The 23,619-nt window shown below is 32.4% G+C and overlaps 1 protein-coding gene across 3 annotated transcripts; it reads left to right on the top strand.

Annotated features, from left to right (window-relative positions):
* Positions 1–18,613: 18,613 nt before the first annotated feature.
* Positions 18,614–22,204, top strand: LOC120085188 (54S ribosomal protein L17, mitochondrial). 3 transcript variants are annotated; one of them, XM_039041075.1, is made up of 7 exons: positions 18,614–18,733; positions 18,936–19,088; positions 19,290–19,355; positions 20,291–20,365; positions 21,036–21,165; positions 21,239–21,361; positions 21,724–22,204. In XM_039041075.1, the coding sequence occupies exons 2-7, from the start codon at positions 18,937–18,939 to the stop codon at positions 21,865–21,867; spliced, it is 690 nt and encodes a 229-aa protein (XP_038897003.1). In that variant the 5' UTR covers positions 18,614–18,733; position 18,936; the 3' UTR covers positions 21,868–22,204. The 3 variants fall into 3 exon arrangements, with proteins under 3 accessions (XP_038897003.1, XP_038897002.1, XP_038897004.1); XM_039041074.1 differs by having other exon boundaries at positions 18,710–18,836; XM_039041076.1 differs by having other exon boundaries at positions 18,721–18,782.
* The last annotated feature ends 1,415 nt before the right edge of the window (positions 22,205–23,619 follow it).

The following is a 23,619-nucleotide window of genomic DNA, read 5'->3' as shown; positions in this document are numbered from 1 at the left end:
TTATTTTCTCTCAAATATACTCTTAAATTAATTATATCAAATATAATTAATTCCCTCAATTAATTTGAACAATTCAAATTAATCCAAAAACTTATTATCCTTTATTCCTGTTAAGCTATCGAGCGGACTTCATGGACTTGTAGCTTGAAACCCTAATAGTATATGAATAATTAATTAAACTCCTTTAATTAAATTATTTACCATCTGTTAATTGTCGGGCACTCCAATAAAGACCGACAGCTACACTCATCACACTACAGATATATTTCTATGTCCATTGCATATAACTAGTCAATAGTACAATGACCATTCACAGATTGCTTGTAAGTACAATTGGACAATACCATTTTGCCCATATAGTCACATCTAACTCTTTAATTATCATTGATCTCTCTAATTAACAATAAATCATAGTCCAACTGTGGTCAAACCCCTCTCGTGCTAGGAGAGGGTGTGGCACCACTTTGTTCAAACCCCAAAATCAACCTTTAAGTGAGCAATTTATCTACTTACCCTAACGTTGGGGAAGGAGTGATTTTCCTCTTGTGTAGCTGTGTTCCCAACTCCCCAATCAAGCGAATCTCCAAAATGGTGGGCTTATTAAGTCGACGATATGGCCACTCTGACCCAAATCAAAGGACCACCTTCATAGGCAGAAGTTCACAACTTACTTAGAATTCATGTCATGTTACCTATGGTCATCCTAGTGAAATGTAAGTCTCTATTATGAACGGCGTTATATAATGAGACTAAACATTTTGTGGTCCGGTCTTATACAAACTCTTTTATATAGAATATCCCCGCTCACATGTATCCACATGAATGATCAAGATCAAATCATTTATAGCACTTTATAACAATTGTAACATCTACAAAGCAAACCATACTCGTAGTGTCACCAATATAAGGTATCCACCCTTATCCATCTACTACAAACCATTTAGGTTATCACTTAAACATCATCCACCTGTATGTCTCTACAGATATATTTAAACTACAAGATAACATTGGATCTTAGTTTATTGGTTTGTGGTTAATGCAACTAAAATTGAAATAAAACATCATATATTTTATTAAATAAATAAGATGTTTGTACATTACAATTATAAACAATAGGACCAGAGATTTAAGGCATCAACCCTAACATAGACCACCATCAAAGTCTTCTCTACTAATCTTAGGCCTTAGATTGAAGTGTGGTTTTCAAATTGAGGGGAATTTGAAGTGTTTTTTAGAGTTGAAGAAGTGAGAAAAATCTGATTTTTCTCTTCAGTTTTTTTAATGTGCATGAGCTTCAAATCTGATAAAATAAACTTCAATATATAGAAGTTTGCCATGTAAATCAGATTGAACATAATAAAGCCACCTCATAATCCATTAATCTTTAGTGGCTTGAGGTGTTATTCAAAGTGAAATAAGTGGGATTATCTCACTTTCACTAATTCCCATTTTACCTTTCTTTAAATCGAATTATTTGAAAAATATCAAACTTATTTTAAAAAATTGAATCTCAAAATCAATTTAAGTTAAATAAATTTTATAATTAAGAATTTTATAAATCTAAAAATCAATTAATTCAATTTTACAATTTTGAATTACATAAATTCAAATTTTAATAATTACTAAATTTGAAAATTAATTAAACTAATTTAATTAATTTAATTTAATATTTATTAAATTAATATAACACCTCATTAAATATTTAAATCATATTTAAATATAGTTAATTCTTCAAAACCTTAACGTTTAATTCAATAAGTAAACGTCAATTATATCAAATATAATAATCCAAACCCTAAACCGAGTTTGAACATTTTAAATTCTCTCAACATGCTATTCTAAGGCTTAATCCTTTTATAAGCTAGTAAATGGACCTATAGATCATGAGCTCCAATGATTTGAGATTAATTGTCTAAATTCTTTAAACCGAATTAATCAATATTTGTTAACTATCGAGACATACCACTATAGCTCAATAGTTGCACTCTTCTCACTATAGATATATTTCTATCCACTTGATTTAATCATAATCAGTAAGTCAATCATTCACCGGTTGTTCGTATTCATAGCTAGGTCAAAATTACCGTTTACTCCTATAATACATCTTGCCCCTTAAGTCTCTATTGATCCTCTAATGAACAATTGGTTTATGGTTCTATCAATAAATCGAATCTCTCTCAGCCACGAGAGGGTGGGGCCCCTTTGTTCAAGACCAGAAGTCAGTACTTTAAGGGTACAACCTATCTGCTAACCCTAAAGTGGGTAGGAGCGAATTTCGTCTTACAAAACTATGTCCCCATCTATCTATCCGATCTTATCCCTAAAATGTGAGGCTTATTGAACCACTCTCATCTATGCATATTAAAGGATAATCCCAAATAAACAGGAGTTCATAGTTAGCTTAGGATTAAGATCGAGTTACGTTAAGTCATCGAATTGAAATAGTCAGTTTTAATAGTAAGCGGCTGTTATAAAAAAAAAAAAGTGATTATTTAGTGGTCTGGTCTTATGCAAACATCTTTTGCATAGGATACCTCCACATGAAAATTTTTTAAATCACATTGTTTGTATCAGTATACAAAGCAAGTTGCATCCATAGTGTCCCTAGGATAAGGTACCCAACTGTATCCATATACTTATAGACCTTTTTGGCTATGTACTAGAACTTGATCCTCTTTTATGTCTCTACATAAAGTTTAAGTTTCCATATTATAGCCTTGGGTTCGTTTATTGGACTTATGAATTAATGCAATTCAATAACATCTTTATTGAAAGAAGTCTTAATAATACCTTTATTATGAATAGAATATGTTTAATGTTTACAAACTGCGAGTTTTAGGACATTCCCAATAAACTCCCACTTGGACTAAAAACTCCAGTGGGTTTTAAATATATACAAATATACATTGTTGAGTATGAGAGAAAAAATACAATAAACTAGGATATCTATATACCCATGATAGCGTTGCAACACTGCATTGTTTTTCAGCATTATGGAGGCTACTGTCTTATAGCGTTGCAACACTTTATCAAGGGGAATTTTCATCCTTTCACGTCCTTTTGAAGTCCGATTACTCAAATTAGCTCCTAATTACTCCAAATTAACTCTAAACAGCTCGTAATGACTGATTCCACCTCCAAGATGCTCAATACATATAAAATCATTAAATAAACACATTAAACATAGTAACGACCTTGAATTAAAAAGAGGAAAATAGCACATTTTTTGGTGCTATCATTACACATGTGAGCGTAGAATGAAATATAATATAGAAGAGAAGGAAGTTAGTGGAAAAAATTTAGATGGTTTATAAATTCATTAAAAAAGGAAGAACATTCTCATAAAATGGGTGGAGGTGAGACAGAAAGAGGAAGGGAAGAGAGACGGAAACAAAAAAAGAGAGAGGGGAAAATACACCTAATATAAAAATGAATAAAAAATTAACAAAGAGGTGCACCACACTTTTTTTTTTTTAAAAAAAAATCAACTTGGCATGCTACCTTATTTTAAATTTGTCAACTCAATATTCCAAGTCATTTTTCTGTAAGTCAACTAATGATCAAATTAACTAAAGAACCATTTAGAACCATTATCTAAAATTCAGAGACGAAAATGATCATTTTGAAACTTCAGGGATCAAATAGACACTAACCTTGAACCTTAGGAATCAAAAGTGTATTTTGCCCTAAATTATTTTAAAATGCCGCAACATAACTATTTTAGATTAATTTGCTAAAAGTTAAAGTAAAAAACTAACGTGAGTCTTAGTAAAAAAAAATTCAAATGTAAAAGTATAATATATTGAAATTTAGAGATCATATGAAAACTAAACTCGAAACTAAGGATAAAAGCGTAACACTTTGAAATCTAAAAAATTAAACCCAAAATTTTAGGGGCTAAAAATGTATTTTTCTAAAAAAATCATTATATATTTCATATCTTGGACATAATAAGTAATCAATATGAATGTGATGTAGGAATGTATCAATAGCAGCGGAAGAACATGGATCATATAAGTACTCAAATTCACTAATTTTGGCAAAATATAAAGCATACTTTTGCAGAAAAAAAAATGAGTTTCAAGACATACCTCTTGTAGAACTTCTTCAAAGCTCCTTTACCAGCTGCAATCTTCTCAAAATCTTATTGTAGACCACCTCAAGATCTTCCCCACTATTCTCTTGGTGCTCTAGATTGAGTTGTGGGACTCAAAACAAGCTTGAATCAAGGGTAGAAGGAGAAAAGCTAACTGCAACAACCTTGTTGAAGAACCCTTTCTTCAACCCGAATTTTTTCTAAAATTCTCTATAGATTGCATGCCCAATTTTCACTCCAATCTTTTCATTGTATTGCATATCAACATGCAAAGAAAAGAGTTGTATGAGTTGTAACTCATACTTGGAGAAGACAAGGCAAAGATATTACTTCTTGTGTGAGCTACTTCAAAAGATGGATAATGAAAAATCCTCATTTTCCATTTAAGTATTTTGTTTTCGTTTCCTTTTTCAATTTTATCTCAAAAAATCAAATTTTGATTTTAAAATGAAAAAATTAATTAATTTCATAAATTAATTATTAAATATAACTTAATTAATTTAATATCAAATATTAAATTAATTTGAACACATATCCATCTTTATAAATTTAAATCATATTTAAATATATAAATTCTCTTATTCCGTTTAATTCTAAAATTAAACAGATAATTATATCTTATATAATTACTAATTCCCTTAATTCTAATTTGATCGTTTCAAATTAATTTATCACGCTATTCTAGAGCTAGTCCATTATGAGCTAGTAGGGGGACCTCATGGACCTACTGATCATGGGTTCCAATTATCCGAGATTAATTGGCTAAACTCATTAGACCAAATTAATCTCCATTCATTAATTAATGGGTTACTCCACTAACGCCCATAGTTGCACTCCCCTCACTATAGATATATTATGTTCACATGATTTAACCATAATCAGCAAGTCGACCCTTCACAAGTTGTTCGTAATAACGGTTGGATCAAATATCTATTTTAACCTCGAGATTACGTCTTATTCCTCAAATCCCTACTGATCCTCTAATGAATAACTGGTTTGTGATTCAATCACTAAACCAAACTCTCTCAGCCCAGTGAGAGGTTAGGGTCCCTTTTCAAGACCTGGATTCAGTACTTGAGAGAACAACTTTTCTCCTATCCTTAAATCGGGTAGGTGTGAACTCCGTCTTGCACCCTATGTCCCCAGTTATCATCCGGTCTTACCTCTGAAATGGGAGCCTTATTGAGTCGACGCGTTGAGCCAACCCTCAATTATGCAAATCTAAGGGCAATCCCGAATAAACAGGAGTTTATAGTTAGCTCGAGATTAAGATCGAGTTACCTAGGTCATCTAGGTGAAATAGTTAGTCTTAAATAGTAAACAGCATTATAAAGTAAGAGTGGCTTATTTCTTGGTCCTGATCTTATGCAAACTCATTGCATAGGAAGCCCACACTTCTCAAATCGTAACATGTACGAATTAGGATCACATCGTATGTAGCACTTTACAACTCTTTGTAACAACTACAGAGTAGGCCGCATCCAATGGTGTTACTAGAATAAGGTACCCAACCTCATTCATGTACCATAGATCATTTTGACTATTTACTCGAACCTGATCTACTCTTATATCTCCACATAAAGTTCAAGTACTCATACAATAGTCATGAGTCTTAGTTTATTGGATTTAGACTTTCATACAATTTATGAGATCAATAACAAATATATTGATAATAGAAAATGTTTATTATTTTACAAACTGCGAGTTTTTAGGACATAAAACCCAACATGTGAATGTTTTGTGATTCTTACCTGTTGGGGATGATGCCCTAAATCTCATGATCTTGTAGTTTGTAAACTTTATTTGTACAAACAGGTTATTTATTTAATACAATAAGTGGTATCTTATTTGACAACACGTCTCCAAGACAAATAAATTAGATTTATGTTCTTCTGAGTTCTTTCTTTTTTGGAGAGCGGTGGGATCAGCTTCATAACCCATATCATAAACTCCAATTTTTATCTCAGAGGACAATCCTCGTTGATTAACTTCACTAGAGTTAGCAACTATTGCTTTCTCTATTTGTCCCTTGACATTCAATATGGACTGGAATTTGTCTATGGTGCTAATGTTAGTGGTTTCATTGTCATCAACTTCGTTTTGCTTGAATTGTGAGAACTTTCACTCAAACAATTCTTGCATTGATTGCAAGATCACATGTACAGTGACCATGCTCTCAAACCTTTCGACTAATGCATCAAGTATGTTTGCCAAAATGTAAACTCGGACCTTAGAATTAGCCTTTGTCCACATCTCGTATACATCATGAATATTACGTGTTGCATTAGGGTTGGGACTCGAGGACAATCCTCAGTCATGACAATGTTTAGGTTGTTAACCATGAAATAGGTTTTGAATGATTCTTTCCACGTCGTATAATTAAAATCGGTCAAATTAGAAAAGACAACTAACAGAAAAGTACTATTTAACATTTTTGTTGAAAATAAACAAATTGATCTACATTAGATTTTAGCATAACTTTAAAACATCCAATCAAGTTTAGTAAAATCTAAATGAACCTCATTAACATCTAATTTTGTAATGATGCTTTAGTGATTTAGGAAAGAATCCACCAAAGGGTATGTCACTTTACTGAATTGAGACACTCTCAACCAATCATTACACCAGAATAACTTTTATTCCTATAACAATCAATCATCATTTATTTGGTCAAGAAATCATTGACTAGCTTAAATATTTCTCGTAAGTGTGACCCTTCATTTTAGACCCTAAAGTTTCACCCTAATGAGCCAACCGAAAGGAAAAAACGATTGGAGCAAAAACTAAAGCAATCCTATCTATTTCTGAAGTTCGCCTTGATATTGACCTACTGCAGAAACCATCCGAAGGGAGACGCTCCTAGGGCACCTCGAGGCCATACAAAAAGATCTCACGGTGCAAACCAATGAAGAAGACCGTGGGACATGTTGACACACATCCCTCTCTCACTTACTATAAATACTCTCCCCATTCACCTTGATATTGACATGCAAACACCATCCAAAGGGGGGCACCTCAAAACCAAGCATGAGTCTCACCATGTGAACATTAAGGAAGAAACGTGAGTGAAAAAATAGACGTATCATATACATCTTTTTTCTCCCACTGAGTATTTTAATAACTTAAGATTTATTTTACTTAGGAAAAATACAGCTAATTATTTTTATTAAGTGATTGTTTAAATTTGCCCAAAAAGTAACACTTACTTTGGATAATTAAACAATTTTGATTAATGTTCGTTAAATACTTTAATAAACATTAATTAACAATTGCATGCTTAAAGCAAATCTATCTAATTTACCTTTTTAGGTAAATTCCCAGGTAGGGATATTACGTTTACGTCAACTTAAATACCCCAACATAGACAGAACTAACCTTAGACAAAAGGTCCTTTATAGATATGTTTGCTACAAATTTAATCTTTTATTAGAACCAAATTAATCTTATTGAACTATTAAAAAGATTAATCTAATTTCTAATCTCATTAGAAATTTGTGATATTAGGTTTATGTGAATAAAATTTTAAAACTATTTTAAAAAATGATTTTACCTAAGGTTGCAAGCAATTCTGAATTATTGATTTCAATTTCTAATTTCATTAAAATGAAAACAAATTAAAATCATACATTGCATCGAATGACATATTTTATAAAATTATAACGTTTATAAAATTATCTAAAGTAATGTCATGCATCATGCAATTTTTATTTCATTACTATATACATATAACACTTATATATTAAAGTAATGAAAAAAATAACATACATTGCATCCATATATCCAAACTATATATTATAACTATTATAATATAAATGATGCATGACTATGTTATTTATGCATGCAAGCATATAGTATAACATTTATATTATATGATGCATGAGCATGCTATAAAATAAAATCATGCAAACATATATTATAACATTTATAATATAAATGATGCATGAATAATGCATAACCTAAGTTGGGATTTTACTATATGACATACTTTATGACATATATAACATAATTAAATCATACATCATATGCATAATTTAAACAGCAATTATGGACCAGGATTGGACTCCTAAAACTATTAATTAAATTAATATAATGTTTATACTAATTTAACTAATCAAAAACTACCTATTACATTAATAAATAGTTCGACCGGTTCGAAACAAGTGAACCGGGTCTTGAAACAGTTGGAACCGAACCATCAACCTTGAACTGCTCGAACCAAACGAACATGACTTAAACTAGCTCTAAATTGAATCGAACCACGCATGAATCAGTGCTGAAATGCGCTTCTTCTCCGTCTCGGAGCGTCGCGACGTCGTGCCCTAGCATTGCAACGCTACAGAGAAGAACTCCGTTCGCCGCTTCGTAGCGTCATGCCACTAAGGCACAGCGTCGCGACGCTATTGTATAGTCGCCTACTGTACAAATTCAGTCTTTTTCGAATCTCATTCGAATTGAGTCATGTTTTCACCAGAACGTCGTTGGGAACAACATGAACGACTCAATACATCAAATTTACAAACTCGATAATATGTATGCCAAAAAACAAAGGGCCCTTACACAACAAATTTGTAAAAAGAAATCTGTAAAACTATTAACCCAATCTCAAAACATCCATATTCACAAAGCATTCATACCACATTCATCAATATGAAATATACAAAATTCACCCACCATGCCGTAATTACATTATGGAATTTTAATAATTGGGATTGAAGCCGCACTCTGATACCAATTATAGGGAAACCAGTGACGGTTTCACAACAGAAGTGGGATCGATCCTGATTCTTTTTTTAGATTTCACAGAACATGACAAAAAGAAAATTATGCATTATTAAACCCTAAATTTTACAGCATGCTATTTGAGGGAAATTGGGAAGATACATACAATACCTTTGAAGAATAATTTCTTCATGAATTCCCTCGAACAAATCTAAATCACGAACCAATCTCCCAATCAGAACATCACCACTTTAGAACCCTCTAGTATTCTCTTTAGGGATTAGAATTAAGCAGGACGTGTGGGCATTGCTCAATTCTTTGGAAAAGGAAGAAGAAGAGAGATTGGGAAGGAGAAGAGTTTTTTCTTTTTTGCAAAAAAAATTCTGCAGAGAGAGATACTAGGAGAGCAAAAAAAAAACTTTAGATCCACAATTGGTGGAAGAAGATGATGAATGCCCACCACTACACGTAAAGTGTTGAGAGAAATTAGGGGGAGGGAGTTGTAACTCTCTCCCTTTAATTAAATTAAAAAATAAATAAAATAAAATTTAATATATATATATATAATAACTACCTTATTATATATACATACTATATGTTATATCAAATATAACATATAACCTATAGTTTTATATTGTATCAAATACAGTATAACATATAGTTTTATTTTCTCTCAACATTGCATGGTATTTAATATAAATCATATTTATACTAAATTCAATTATATAAATCTCATTCATATAACTAATATTCGAATCATGTTCAAATATTTAATTCCCCTCAACTATTTATGGTATTGAATATAAATCATATTTATATTAAATTTAATTATATGAATATCATTCATATAATTAGTATTTGAATCATGTTCAAATTTCTCTCATAATACTTTATGTTATAATGTATCAAATACATTATATTAATTATATCATATATAATTAATTCCCTCAATTAATTTAAGCAATTCAAATTAATCCAAAATTAATTCTCAACTAAATGTCTGTTGAGCTACAGAAGGGACCTCATGGACTTGTAGATTGAAGTTTCAATGGTACTTGGATAATTAACTAAACTCTTTAATTAAATTACTCAACTTCCATTAATTGTCAGTCACTCCATTAAAGAACGATAGTTGCATTTTTCGCACTACAGATATATTTCTATGTCCATTGGATATAACCAATCAATAGTGTGATGACCCTTCACAAATTGCTCGTAAGTATAACTAGACCAAATTATTGTTTTGCCCATATAGATACATCTAACTCCTTAAGTACCACTGATTCCTCTAATGAACAATAAGTCATAGTCCAACTATGACCAAGTCCCTCTCGGGCTAGGAGAGGGTGTGGCCACATTGTTCATGCCCCAGAATCAACCTTTAAGGGAGCAATTTATCTACTTGCCCTAGCATCAGGGAATGAGTGAATTTCGTCTTGTGTAGCTGTGTTCCCAACTCCCCAATCATACGAATCCCTAAAATGGTAGGCTTATTGAGTTGGCCATTTGGCCACTTTCACCCATATAAATCAAAGAACTGCCTTCATGAGTAAGAGTTCACAGCTTATTCAGGATTTGGATCATGACACCTATGATCATCCTGGTGAAATGTAAGTCTCTATTATTAACGATGTAATATAATGAGACTAACCATTTCGTGGTCCGATCTTATACAAACTCTTTGTATAGGATACCTATTGTGTTGAAATAGGTGCGACAATTTTGAGATTCACAAAGATTATGCGATGACAAATGTATTCGATCAAACTTAATGAATATGTGCCTTTCACAAGTTTTCTCGTTAACAAGCCAAGTGAAACCTGGTAATGAGTGTCTCAAGATAACCTAAGGTCGAATACAGGGATTTGATGCGATAATGTTGAAGTAAGATGAATCATGCGATGGTATTAAAGATGCGCCATTTGTTGCGATGACAATAAACTAAATGCAGTTAATGAAATTCTTAGTAATTGAGGGCCTGATAATCGTGCAATGGGAATGAGTGAGTAATGCCGCAAACTAAACAAAGGAACTATATGGAAATGGAAGAGCCAAAGAGAAGGTAACTAAAGAATCAATAAATCTCACTATAGATACTACCACGGTTGTTGCTCCCGATTAGAGATTCCACAGGGCGGGCGGGGTGGGGCGGGGATGCCATTCCACATCCCCATCCTCGCTCCCTATTTTATTCCCATTCCCGTGAAATTTTCCATGGGGATCGGAGCGAGGATTCCCTGCGGAGAATTTGCGGGAATCAGGTTCCCCGTGGGAATTTTTCCCGTTACTTTTTTTTTTTTTTATAAAAAGCCAATTAATTTAAATCACTAATGTAAGTAAATTTTAATTAAATAATTAACTTTATCACTAAATTGTTTATTATGGTTAGTTTTATAGACTATTTGAATTTAAAGATAAATTACTCAAATTTTAGCCTAAAAAAGCTAATTAATTTTGTTAGTAGAAAGAAATAAATAAAAAATTAAATTATTCACATATATAATATAAATTTAAACATATTCATTATGTTTCTCAATAAATAATCAAATTTGAAATTTAAATGTAATATTTATATAATAATAATAACATGACATTAGATAATTATACTAAATAAAATATGTAAAAGCTAATCGGGGAGGGGATGGGGAACGGGGCAGGGTCGGGGTCGGGCATTCCTCGTCCCCGCCCATTTAGCTCATGGGGAATTTTTTCCTCCACTCCCTCCCTGGGGCGGGGGCCCCATGGGGAAATTGGATATCTCTACTCCCAATTGGCGCACACCTTTCGGTGGCTGCCTTGATGGTCATATTTCTATGAGGCGTAAATGGAAGTGCTATAGAACACAAGGTTGTTTCTATCTCTAGAAATACTTCTTGATTCGCTTAACAGGTTCTATCAACTTTTCTTTTTCGAGGAGTTGATTATATTACTTGTCTCGACTTTCGTAGGTAAGTATACTTTCAAACATATGTTAAGCAAATGTGGTAGCATTTTAAGATGTGATTTAAATCATAAGAGTGACCTTCCCTCTTACCCTAAGGGTTTAGTGATTCATGAGAAAAGAGATGACAAATACATGAACATGGAGTAAAGTAGAGATGAACATGGTGATAATATTCAGATAGGAAAATCGTTCAAATACAAGTTGTCTAAGAGATCAGTGAGCAAATTCTACAACTCGTTAATACAAAAGAAATGAAGTGGATTCGTGATCAATATCAATCTCTTCATATGATAGATGATGGTAAAGACTGTCGGCTTGATGTGATGGATGGAGTGGTGAAAGCCCTTCTTAGGATCTTTCTTCGATGAGCCTCCAAGAAAGGACTGGAAATTTAGAATGGAATGTTCTCTGTGGTTGTCGGCCTTTAGATTCTTTCATTTGATGCATTGTGGCTCTATTTATAGAGCCCTGCGCTGTTTTGCCTTGGAAACTCCCGCTCTGATTAATTGCTATCATTTGTCAAGGTAGGTGGGAATGTCAGCGTTGCATCATGGTCAATGATCAAGAGTACGTCAGAATATCTGCTGTACGATTTCAGGAATCCTGAGGCATGCATTGATTGCATTTTTCCTTGAAGGATGATTCCTGTTTTCCAGAAAACCACAAACTTTGTCGCACTTTGGCATGAAATGTGGTTAGCATGTGTGTTTTAAGTACCTTAACATAACTTTGATTTTTTATATAAATTCACCCATGATTGGCGCATTTTCTTCCTTTATGTTATCACATATTCTAATAAAGAGGCACAAATAACTTGTATTTCTACAAGTTATCAATACCCCCACTTACATGTCTCCACATGAATGATCAGGATCAGATCGTTTGTAGCACTTTACAACACTTGTAACATCTACAAACCGAGTCATATCCGTAGTGTCACCAGGATAAGGTACCCGATCTTATCCATCTATTACAAACTGTTTAGATTATTATTTAAACAAGATTCATCGGTATGTATTTACATACTTGTTTAAATTACATAAAATAACCTAGGATCTTAGTTTATTGGATTGAGTGTGTGCTCATAAAATAACAGTTATTTTATTAATAACAAATTGTTTATACAATGTTTACAAACTACCAGAATACAAGAGATTTAGGACATCAATCCCAGCACTATGGTCATTCTATTAAAATGATAATCTCTTCAACAACGACATTATAAAAAAAGGCTAACCATTTCGCGGTTCGGTCTTATAAAAACTCTTTGTATAGGATGCCCTCATTCGCATATCTCCACATGAATGATTAAGATCAAATCGTTTGTAACACTTTACAACTATTGTAACAATTACAAAATGGGTCATTTCCGTAGTGTCACCACGATAAGACACTTAACCTTATACATATACTACAGACTATTTAAGTTATTATTTAAACATGATTCACCTACATGCCAACCACATACATGTTTAAGTTATATAAAATAACCTCGAGTCTTAGTTTATTGGATTGAGTTACACAAGTCTATATGTAAATTAAAATAACTCCTTATTTTATTAAATAAATACATTTCATTTATACATTATAAACCACGAGATTTAGGGCACAATCCCCAACAATCTTCCATTTGTTCTAAAGCTAGTGAGGTGTATGAAACTGTAAATATAATAATTACAATATAATAATATACACTAATACAATAAACTAAGGTATACACTATACTCAGTAATATCTTTCACTTGCCCTAGGTGATGTGGTTCATATCTTGCAGACCTAAACTCTCTAGATCACCCTCAAACACTTTAGTCGTGAGAGCCTTGGTAAAAGAATCAGTAACTTTGTACTCTGAAGTTATCTTCGTAGCAATCAGATCTCCTCGTTGCACAATCTTCCATACCAAATGATTTTTTTTTTCATTATGTTTCCTGCGCTTATGGCTTCGAGATTCTTTGAAGTATGTTACAACACCACTATTATCACAATAAAGTATGATGGGCAAAGTCAAATTTGGAACAACTTCTGAATCCATCAAGAACTTCCTAAGCCAAATGGCTTCTTTAGCTTCACAAACAGCTACATATTCGGCTTCCATGGTGGAGTCAGCAATATAACTTTGTTTGACACTCTACAAAACTATAGCTCCTTCATTAAGAGTTAGCATTAGATTTTCTAAAATCCCTATCAGTCCAAAAATCAAAGTCAGTGTATCCTATAAGGATCAAATCCTTAGCCTCATATACAAGCATATAGTCCCTCGTTTTCTTAAGATACTTGATGATGGTCTTAATGTGGCCCAGTGATCATATCACGGATTGAAATGATATCTACTAACTATCCCTATTGCATAGCAAATGTCAGGCCTTGTACACAGCATGTCATACATAAGACTGCCCACAGCCAATGCATAAGGAATCTGTTTCATTTTCTCAATCTCTTAAAGAGTCTTAACTAGGACACTAATCCCTTAGACAATACAATTCCATTCCTGAAAGGTAATAAACCCTTTTGGAATTGTGCATCGAATACTTGACAAACATTTTGTCAATATACGATGTCTGAGAAAAGGCTAGCATTTTGTTCTTACGATCCTTTATGATCTGGATCCTAGAAAAAACTGTGCCTCACCCAAATCTTTCATTTGGAATTGGGCGGCTAGCCATTTCTTTACATTTGTCAATAAACCAACATCATTCCCAATAAGTAAAATATCATCTACATATAATACTAGAAAAGCTATCGAATTATTGGTGATTCTCTTGCAAACACAAGGTTCAGCAATATTATGATGAACCTTGTGTCTGCAAGAGAATCACCAATAATATTTAATCGCACTATCAAACCTTATATTCCAAGATCCAAATGTCTATTTTAGCCCATAAATGGACCGTTTAAGCTTGCAATTTTTTTTCTTTTGACCTTTGTTCAATGAATCCTGTTGGTTGTTTCATATGGATACACTCCTCAAGAATATCATTCAAAAAGGCAGTCTTGACATCAATTTTTCATATCTCATAGTCATAATATGAGGAGATGGACAAAAGTATTATAATAGATTTTAACATGGCAACATGTGAGAAAGTTTCTTCATAGTCCACTCCTTCAACTTGGGTATAACTCTTTGCCACTAATCAAGTCTTAAAGATTTGTGCCTTACCATCTAAACGTCTTTTCCTCTTGTAGATCTATTTGCAACCTGTAGATTTTACACCATTCGATTGATCTACAAGATCCTAGACAAAATTGAAGTACACGTACTCCATTTCTTGATCCATGACTTTAATCCACCTATCTTTGTCAACATCACATTGCCTATTTAAAGGACAAAGGATCATCAATGTCATCATCTGGTATGATGACTTGGGCTTCAATCAAACTTTGTAACATGTAGGTTGATTCACAACCCTTTCACTACGTCAAGGCAGTCTCAACTCTTGAGAAAGATATATTTGACTCAATGTGCCTTCATCAACAACTCTTGTTGATGTACTAGAAATGACAAAAACTCTTATTGACTTTTTAGTAGATTCATTGGAAAATTCATTTAATACAATTTTGCTTCGTGGTTTATAATCTCTTATATGGTCTTCCTCCAAGAAAGTAACATTTGTCTATACAAATACTTTGTTCTTAGTTAGATCATAGAAGAGACCACCTCTTGTCTCTTTGGGGTAATCTATAAATAGGTATACTTTTAAATAAGCTTCCAACTTCTTTGAATTAGTGCCCAACAAATGTACTAGACAACCCTAAATCCTAAAGTGTCATAAACTAATTTTACGACCTTTCCAAAGTTCAAAAGATGTTTCACCAACACTTTTAGAAGGAACAACGTTCAAAATGTAAACTACAATTTGTACTACATCCCTAAAAAGAAGCTGACCGTGGAGCATAACTCAACATTGATCGAACCATTTCCAACAAGATTCTGTTTCTCCTTTCTGATAAACCATTTTGCTATGATGTACCAGGTATTGAGAGTTAGGATGTGATTACATGTTCTATCAAACAGCCCTGAAATTTCAAATCCACGTACTTTCCACCTCGATCTGATCAAAATGTTTTTATCTTCTTACTTAACAAGTTTTCAACTTCAGTCTTATAATCTTTGAACTTTTCAAGAGCTTCAAACTTATATTGCATTAGGTAAAGATAATCATACCTTGAATAATCATTTGTGAAATAGATAAAATTGTTAGGATTGGTGCCCTAAATCTCTTGGGTTTTGTAGTTTGTAAATTCATTGTATACAAATTATTTATTTAATAAAATAAGGTGTTGTTTTATTTGACATTTAGTTTGCATTAACTCAATCCAATCAACTAAGATCCAAGATTATTTTATGTAACTTAAACATGTATATGGTTGACATACAAGTAGATCATGTTTAAGTAATAACCTAAATGATTTATAGTATATGAATAAGGTTAGGTACCTTATCCTGGTGATACTACAGGTATGACTCACTTTGTAATTGTTACAATAGTTTTATAGTGTTATAAATTATTTGATCCTATCGTTCATATGGAGATATGTGAGTGGAGGTATCCTATATAAAGAGTTTGTATAAAATCAGACCACGAAATGATTAATCTTTTCAATATGTCCACCATTTTGGTTTGTCCGAGTGGGAAGCTGGGAATATAGCTACACAAGATGGAAGCTAATTCCCGTATTGAGGGTAAGAATATGAATTGCTCCTTTAATAGCTGATTCTAGATCTTGAACAATGAGACCTCACCCTCTCACTAGCCCGAGAGGGATTAGTTTATAGTTTGATTATAAATTGTTTATTCATTAGAGGGATCAATGGTACTTAAGAAATTAGATATAACTACAGGGGTAAAAAGGTAATTTGACCCAGCTATAGTTACGAGCAATTCGTGAAGGGTCGACTTACTAATTATTGATTATATCCACTGACACAAATATATCTACAGTGCGAAAAGAATCTTTAATGGAGTGACCTACAGTCAATGAATAACTGATTAATATAAAGTATAATGTATATTGATAAATTATAGTATGTAGTTAATTATAAATATGATTTATAATTAAAACTATATAATATGTGTGAAATCAATATTTGAATAAGGTTCATATTATAGATTATGAGAGAGTTATGCATTCGAATGGCTTAAATGCATGTTCAATTAAATGTGTGATATTTAATTAAATTTATAATTATTAATAAGATTAATTAATTATTATATTTATTGTTTAATTTTATAATTAATTAATTGTATTTATTTAATTAAAATTATTTTAAATTTAATTAAATAAATTAAATAATATATATATTTTTTAAAATAACTCCCCTACAATCGTAAGGGAGCAATTGCTAAAGTGGGGGGAGTTATTCCCTTTTTTATATAACTTTTATTTTGTGTAAGAATTACAGAATTAAGGGTGAACAAAAAGAATTGGAGAAAGCTCTCTCAAGAAAAACAGTCACACTGTCTCTACAGAATTGTTCCTTTCCCTTTCCAAAAACTCTAAATAAGTCTCACCACTTCATTCATTGCCAGAGAATAGAAAGGTCACTGCATGGTAGTGTCCTCTATATTAGCTTTCGGTGTTCGTGTTTTTGGAGACATTCCTGTGTACGTGTAGAGGAGTTGTTCGTGATCTGGATAAGAAGAATTTTGTGAAGAAAGAAATCTACAAAGGTAAGTTCTTCCCTTCCCTTTTCCTGTCCAGAATTGCATGCTTAGGGGTGAATGTTTATTCTGTGATGTCTCTGTATATTCCTCTGTATTTTGATTTTTTTTCAAATTGATAATCAATTGCACGACGTTCACATACTTCCGTGAAGAATTCAATTTCTTCAGAAATATTCGTACCCTCATCTGGCTTTAACATTCATCGAATCACAAAGGTCTGAATGTATAAGCTCTAGAGTTTCTTTGGCTTTATAACATTTTTTCAGTAAAAGGTATTTTAATCATTTTTCCATCGAGACATGATTCACATACTGGTAAAGTGTCCATTTCTAACTCACTTAGAAGTCTGGTCTTTACCAGTCTCTCTATTGAGATTAATGTAACTTAAACGTAGATGCCAAAGGTAGGTATCATTTTCAAGAGAAATTTTTCATCTTTTAGTCTTTAAAGTTGTTGTTTTGAACATTTCAGTATTAATAAGTGATGTATATGCTAATGACCTTCATACAAGTTACTTTATAAACTAGCTGAACATATCTCAAATTCATTTCTTGAAATAAACGCTTTATTGCCAAGAAATGAAACATTAAAAGAATGTTCAACTAGACAAGAAACTGAAATTAATTTCAGGAACCAAATAGATGTTATCCAACAACAAACAACAGTTTTAACTACTAAATCATTTTTGTTATACAAGTATTAAGGAGTCAAAGGGCCTCTTCCTCTTTCTTTTTTGTATGACAATTTGTAGGATGGAAGGACTGAAAATATTTGACTTCAATGTCATTAATATAATTATTATGTCAGTTGATCATTTGATTTTAGAAAAATGAGTTTAACGATACTTTCACCTATTTATTTTATTTTTTTATTTCAACAATTTGTAGGATGAGAGGATTGAACCTCATACATTGAAGTTGATAGTATGAGTTCATACTAGTTGAACTATGATTATTTGTTTTATTATCTATGGCTTATGAGTATTTTCAAAATTCTAGGCCTTGAAAACAAAAAATATATATAGTTTTTATAAAATTATTTTTTATGTTTGAAATCTAGTTAAGAACTTCCATGATTGGTTATGAAAGATGAAAATGTAATTTATCAAAAAAAATGAGTTTCAAAATTTAGGGTGAAAAATGTAATTTACCAAATGACACTCCCATTGCCAAAAGAAGCCCAATGGTTAAGATCGGCCCAAAGCCCATAGTGTACGCAACCTCCGGCGGCCCAGTTAAGAAAACCAGAACATCAGGAGGAGGTTTACCAAAGCGCAACCCTCGCCGTCGACGGTCACCCTCTCATTCTCAGGTGAACTCTTCGCGCTTTCTTCAGTTTCCATGTGAAAAGCATTTCAATGGTAGCTTATGAATGCGTGTTCAATATTAATTATACCTGTTCTGAGAACTTCAATGCAAGTTCTAGTATCATTTCCCTCAAACTTTATTGTATGGTTTATGAATCGCTGTTTCTTTTTTCTCTAATCGGTCGTGTGTGATTCTCTGAACTTCAGAATGCAGAGATCTTTCGGTTTTGCCGGTCAGCTCGTGAAGAGGCGACGATTTTCGACAAATTCTGAGAAAATTGTAGCGTCTGTACTGTTCGAGAGGCTGCCAGTCGTGATTCCGAAGATTGACCCCGTCGTCTATGCATTTCAGGAGTTCAAGTAGGTATTTTTTGCTTTTATTTCTTATTTTGACGGAAATAGTTGCTGTATCTTGACTTGATTTCCATTAGGATAGGAAGTTATCAGGAATTGGAATTTGAACGACGTGATTAATGTATTATAGCTATTATAAGCTCGCACTTAAATCAAGTAACATTGTTATGGTATACTCTCTGATATTTCTGCTCGATTTGTTCTCAGGTTTAGGTGGCAACAGCAATATCGGCGCAGATATCCTGAAGAATTTTTAGATAAAGCTAATGCCAGGTATATGTTCTATCATTTTGTGTGGCTGTTTCAATGGTAAGGTTTTGGTTTACGAATTGTTCTAACTTAACTTTCTTTTTTAAGTTTTCTAATTCTTGTGCTATTTTAAAACATCAAGTTCTGGAGAGTGCTCTTTTAGTCTACTTTTTCATTTCGTCAAACTTCATTATCCACATTATGTGATATTAGTTTTCTTATTTTAGCTTACATTATTCTTAAAGGCGCAAGACAATAGGAGGGTACCAGTTGAGTCCAAACTTTGAGCATGAAAAAATTGTGAAAGTAAAGAAAATCTGTGTTAGATAACTTAAGTACTAATGTAATATAATTATCAAAAGGATGGCGTTACCATACTGATTGAGGAAAGTTGGTTTTGGTTTCTGATCACCACAATTGCAGATTTCTAACTGATTTGTAAACTGAAGTAATAACCCTCAAGTTCTTTTGGAACTAATAACTTTTGGTACCTAAAGCAATTAAAGAAACTTATCAGTTATTGGTAAAGTTAAACCTTATGATTTCCTTGGAGCCTTCTAAGATGAAGCTTTTTGCTGTTAAATCTTAGGGCTTCCTTTAGTAGCAAGCTTAGTATAATGTAGCTTTTAGGTGATCAATTTACTATTTCTTCGAATCATTTGCACAGATTATCTGGGTCAAGGATGATCAACTTTGTAGCCTTTTTCCTTATCTTAGTGCATGTTTATTGTTAAATGGATGACTGCGGTTACTTGAATTACTGATCTATTACTCTCACTAGCGCAATGTCATATGCCCATAGGCCATCACATAATTCATATTTTGACAAGGCAATCTTAACTCTTAGTGCCATCAGTTTTTAATCAGCTAATTGATGGAGATGAGCAAACACTGGACAAATGAGAATATATGATTTTTATTTCTTTTGGTAATTATATGACTCGAGCTGCTGATAACAGGGGAAAAGGTGACTACCAAATTGATTATGTTCCAGCTCCACGGATTACTGAAGCTGACAAAACAAATGATAGGAAGTATGCGATCTCTTCTTTCTTTTTCTTTTTTTTCCCCCTCTCTCTCAAGTATAATTTAGAATTAATAGATTGAAATTTGAAGGTTTCTTTATCCATGCGGCATCAGTATTGAGGGAAATAGAAATGCAATCTGTGAGTTTTTGTTCTTGTTCATGCTAAATAATCTTCATTGTTGTGATGTTTCTTCCCTGCAATTTTTTGCAGTTCTTTTCTATGTGCATGAACCTATTTTCTCATTTCTTATTAAAAAAAAAAAAACTTCTATATCCTAATAGCGCAAGTGCATATCAAGAGCATGCTGCTACTGCTAGGTGCTTTCAACTCATTTACTTTAGTACTTTTACATCATTAAATCCACAGTTCTACTTATTTTTCATGACGACTAGTGAAACTTGTTTTAGCCCTGGGGAAATCCCTTTCATAATTGATTCATGAGAAAATTTCCAGATATCATTATATATCTAATAAATGTTGAAATTATATTACTTTGTTACTGTCAGGCTGTCGATGTCTTTCATGCCCTACAACTGTAGTTTTTAGATGGTGTCTCTAAACTACAGTCTCCCTTTTTCTCACTGCTATCTGATCCAAGTTCTTAATTTGCTAGATACTAAGCTCAAAAGTGAGATTTACATTCTGGTTATTCCTGAACTGCCCCCTCTCCCTTTAGGTCACTGCAGAGAGCGCTTGATAGAAGACTTTATCTTCTTCTCTATGGTACCTCTATTGGGGCACCTGACGAGAAACCTGTCTGGCACTTTCCAGAAAAAGTTTACGAGACCGAGGAGACATTACGTAAAGTAAGAGTTCCCTACCAGTACTCTTCAGTTTTCTATTTTGCAATTTTACCCGTCTGACTTTCAAGTTCTACAGTGTGCAGAGTCTGCCCTAAAGTCCATCCTTGGAGATCTTTCTCATACATATTTTGTCGGAAATGCTCCAATGGGTCATATGGTTGTACCTTCTACAGAAACTGCACAAGTTCCGCCTTTGAAGGTATATGTCTTCTACTAAGATTTCTATATCATATAATAGCTTCAAAGCCTTCGAGCATTGGCAATTGGAATTGGTTAAATATCATTTTGGTCCCTATATTTGAATTTTGTTCTACTTTAATTCATGTACTTTCAATAAATCTTAAATTTAGCCATTTAAAGTTATTTTAAAAATTTATTGGGAGTACATGAACTAAATTTAGATATTTGAAAGGACAGAAACTAAAATAGAATAAAAACCAATGTACACGGCCAAAATGAATGATATTTTAACCTTCAAAGTTGATGCTTTTATGTAGAGTGTATTCAGTACAATGAGGTCATTTACTCTTTTACTTAAACGAAATCTCTCCTGTTTGCCAGCGATTCTTTTTCAAGTCTCAAGTGATTGCAACCAATAAATTTAATATTGGGAAATGTGAAGATTTTGTATGGGTTACAAAGGATGAATTGTTGGAGTATTTTCCTGATCAAGCTGAATTTTTCAAGAAGATGATCATCAGTTGATGCTAGTAGATTGACTGACCATATAAGAAGCCTCACATAGATTTGTTTCAATCAACAAATTTTCATGGTCATTGTATAAGTGGCTAGAGGATTGAGTTATAAAATGTTAGATTAAGGATTGAGTTATAAAATGTTAGATTAAGGATTGAGGCTGGAGGCTTTGTTTGTTCTGATGTAAAATGGAGAAGGAGGATACAATTTGGGATCAGCACTTAGATAATTTCCCCTTAGCTGTTTCTTTGATTATTGGACAGTCAGGATAAATGGTTCGATCCTCTTATTTTGATTTCTCGAGCCAATGACAGCAATTGTTAGTATCGCCCAAAAATTTTGAATATATTGACTTGTCTTTACATTTTCTTTTTGCTGATGAGAAGCAGCGAATCCTTATTTTGAACCTGATATTTGGGAGTGATTAAAATCTCACTTTTATCCTTTTTAAAATTACTATGAAACATACTTTTAATGATTTAAAATCAATTTTAATAATGTGAAAATTGCATTTAAAATACATAAAATTAAATATTAAATTAATTATGACTGATTAAATGTGTATTTCGTAGTGATTTTGAATATGGCAAAAGTGATTTTAATGACTTCAAAATGACTCTCAAATATGCACTTGGTAGGTGAGATAGAAGAGAATCTATGTACGAACCCAAGGAATTTAAAAACTTTAAGTACTTTTGATTTTATCGAAGATTTGAAATACTGGCCTCGTGGTGTATAATACATATTAGTTAGTTAGGTAGGTATAATTCGCTTTGGCAAAGTATTTTTGTCATCGGGTTGTGCCAACATTTTCGTCTTCTATCCTAGCGTGAACTTACCTCTCAAATTGTCATAAATTCATGTCTCTTCCAAATAATCTTTTGGTCACCCTGGCTATTAATGGTAATTTTCCAAACTCATAGTTTAATTCTAATTTTGCTTAGAACTTGTAAATTGTAATTTGTCACTTTGCACCTATGAAGTCCTAAATAACCTATTATCATTATCAAATATGTTCTTTTTTTCAAGTCGGAGATTCTGGAATTTTTATTTCTTCATGAACTGTCTTTTGGAAGTAACAACTTCATTATTGTTTGTAGAGTCTTCATAAACTGAAATCTTTTAACAAACATTTCTCTATGTTGAGAATGTTCTTATCCAACATAACTTTTTAAATGATGTTAATATTAATGAGAAAACTACTCTTACTAGTTTAGAGATTTTTTAAATGGTTGGTTCATCAAAGTGAACAATAATCAAGTTAAATAGTTGTGGTTTATTTTCCCAAAAAGAGATTAGTAGATGAGTGAAGTCATTCGATACAATATCTACAAGTTTCTCAATGGTAAACATTTCATTTAATTTTTTAGCTACATTTTCTAGACTTGAAATGCACTTTTTAATACGATCATGATCTCTCTCCGGGGTAAACATTTCATTTAGTTTTTACTCTTTTTTTAGTACAACAATTGTGGAGATAGGAGATCGAACCTCCCACCTCTAGAATAGAATGTCATATCAGTTATTGTTGAGTTAAGCTCACTTTGACATTTAAGTTTGACTTTAGAATTAGGAACAATGCATGTTGTACCCCAAATTGTCCTTCTGTTATTGTTTTGTTCCTAATAAAACCTCGTAAGATTGAAGACAATTATCCACACGGTTGTGAAATTGAAGAGCACAATGGGAACACGGATATGAAGAAAATATAATATAATATAATAATAAACTAAAATTATAAAAATTAGATAATATGAAAAT

This window comes from Benincasa hispida, chromosome 9 (genome assembly GCF_009727055.1).
Source record: "Benincasa hispida cultivar B227 chromosome 9, ASM972705v1, whole genome shotgun sequence".
NCBI classification, from domain to species: domain Eukaryota; kingdom Viridiplantae; phylum Streptophyta; class Magnoliopsida; order Cucurbitales; family Cucurbitaceae; genus Benincasa; species Benincasa hispida.
Note: the sequence above shows the minus strand (reverse complement) of the source record. Positions and strands in the feature narration are given on the sequence as shown.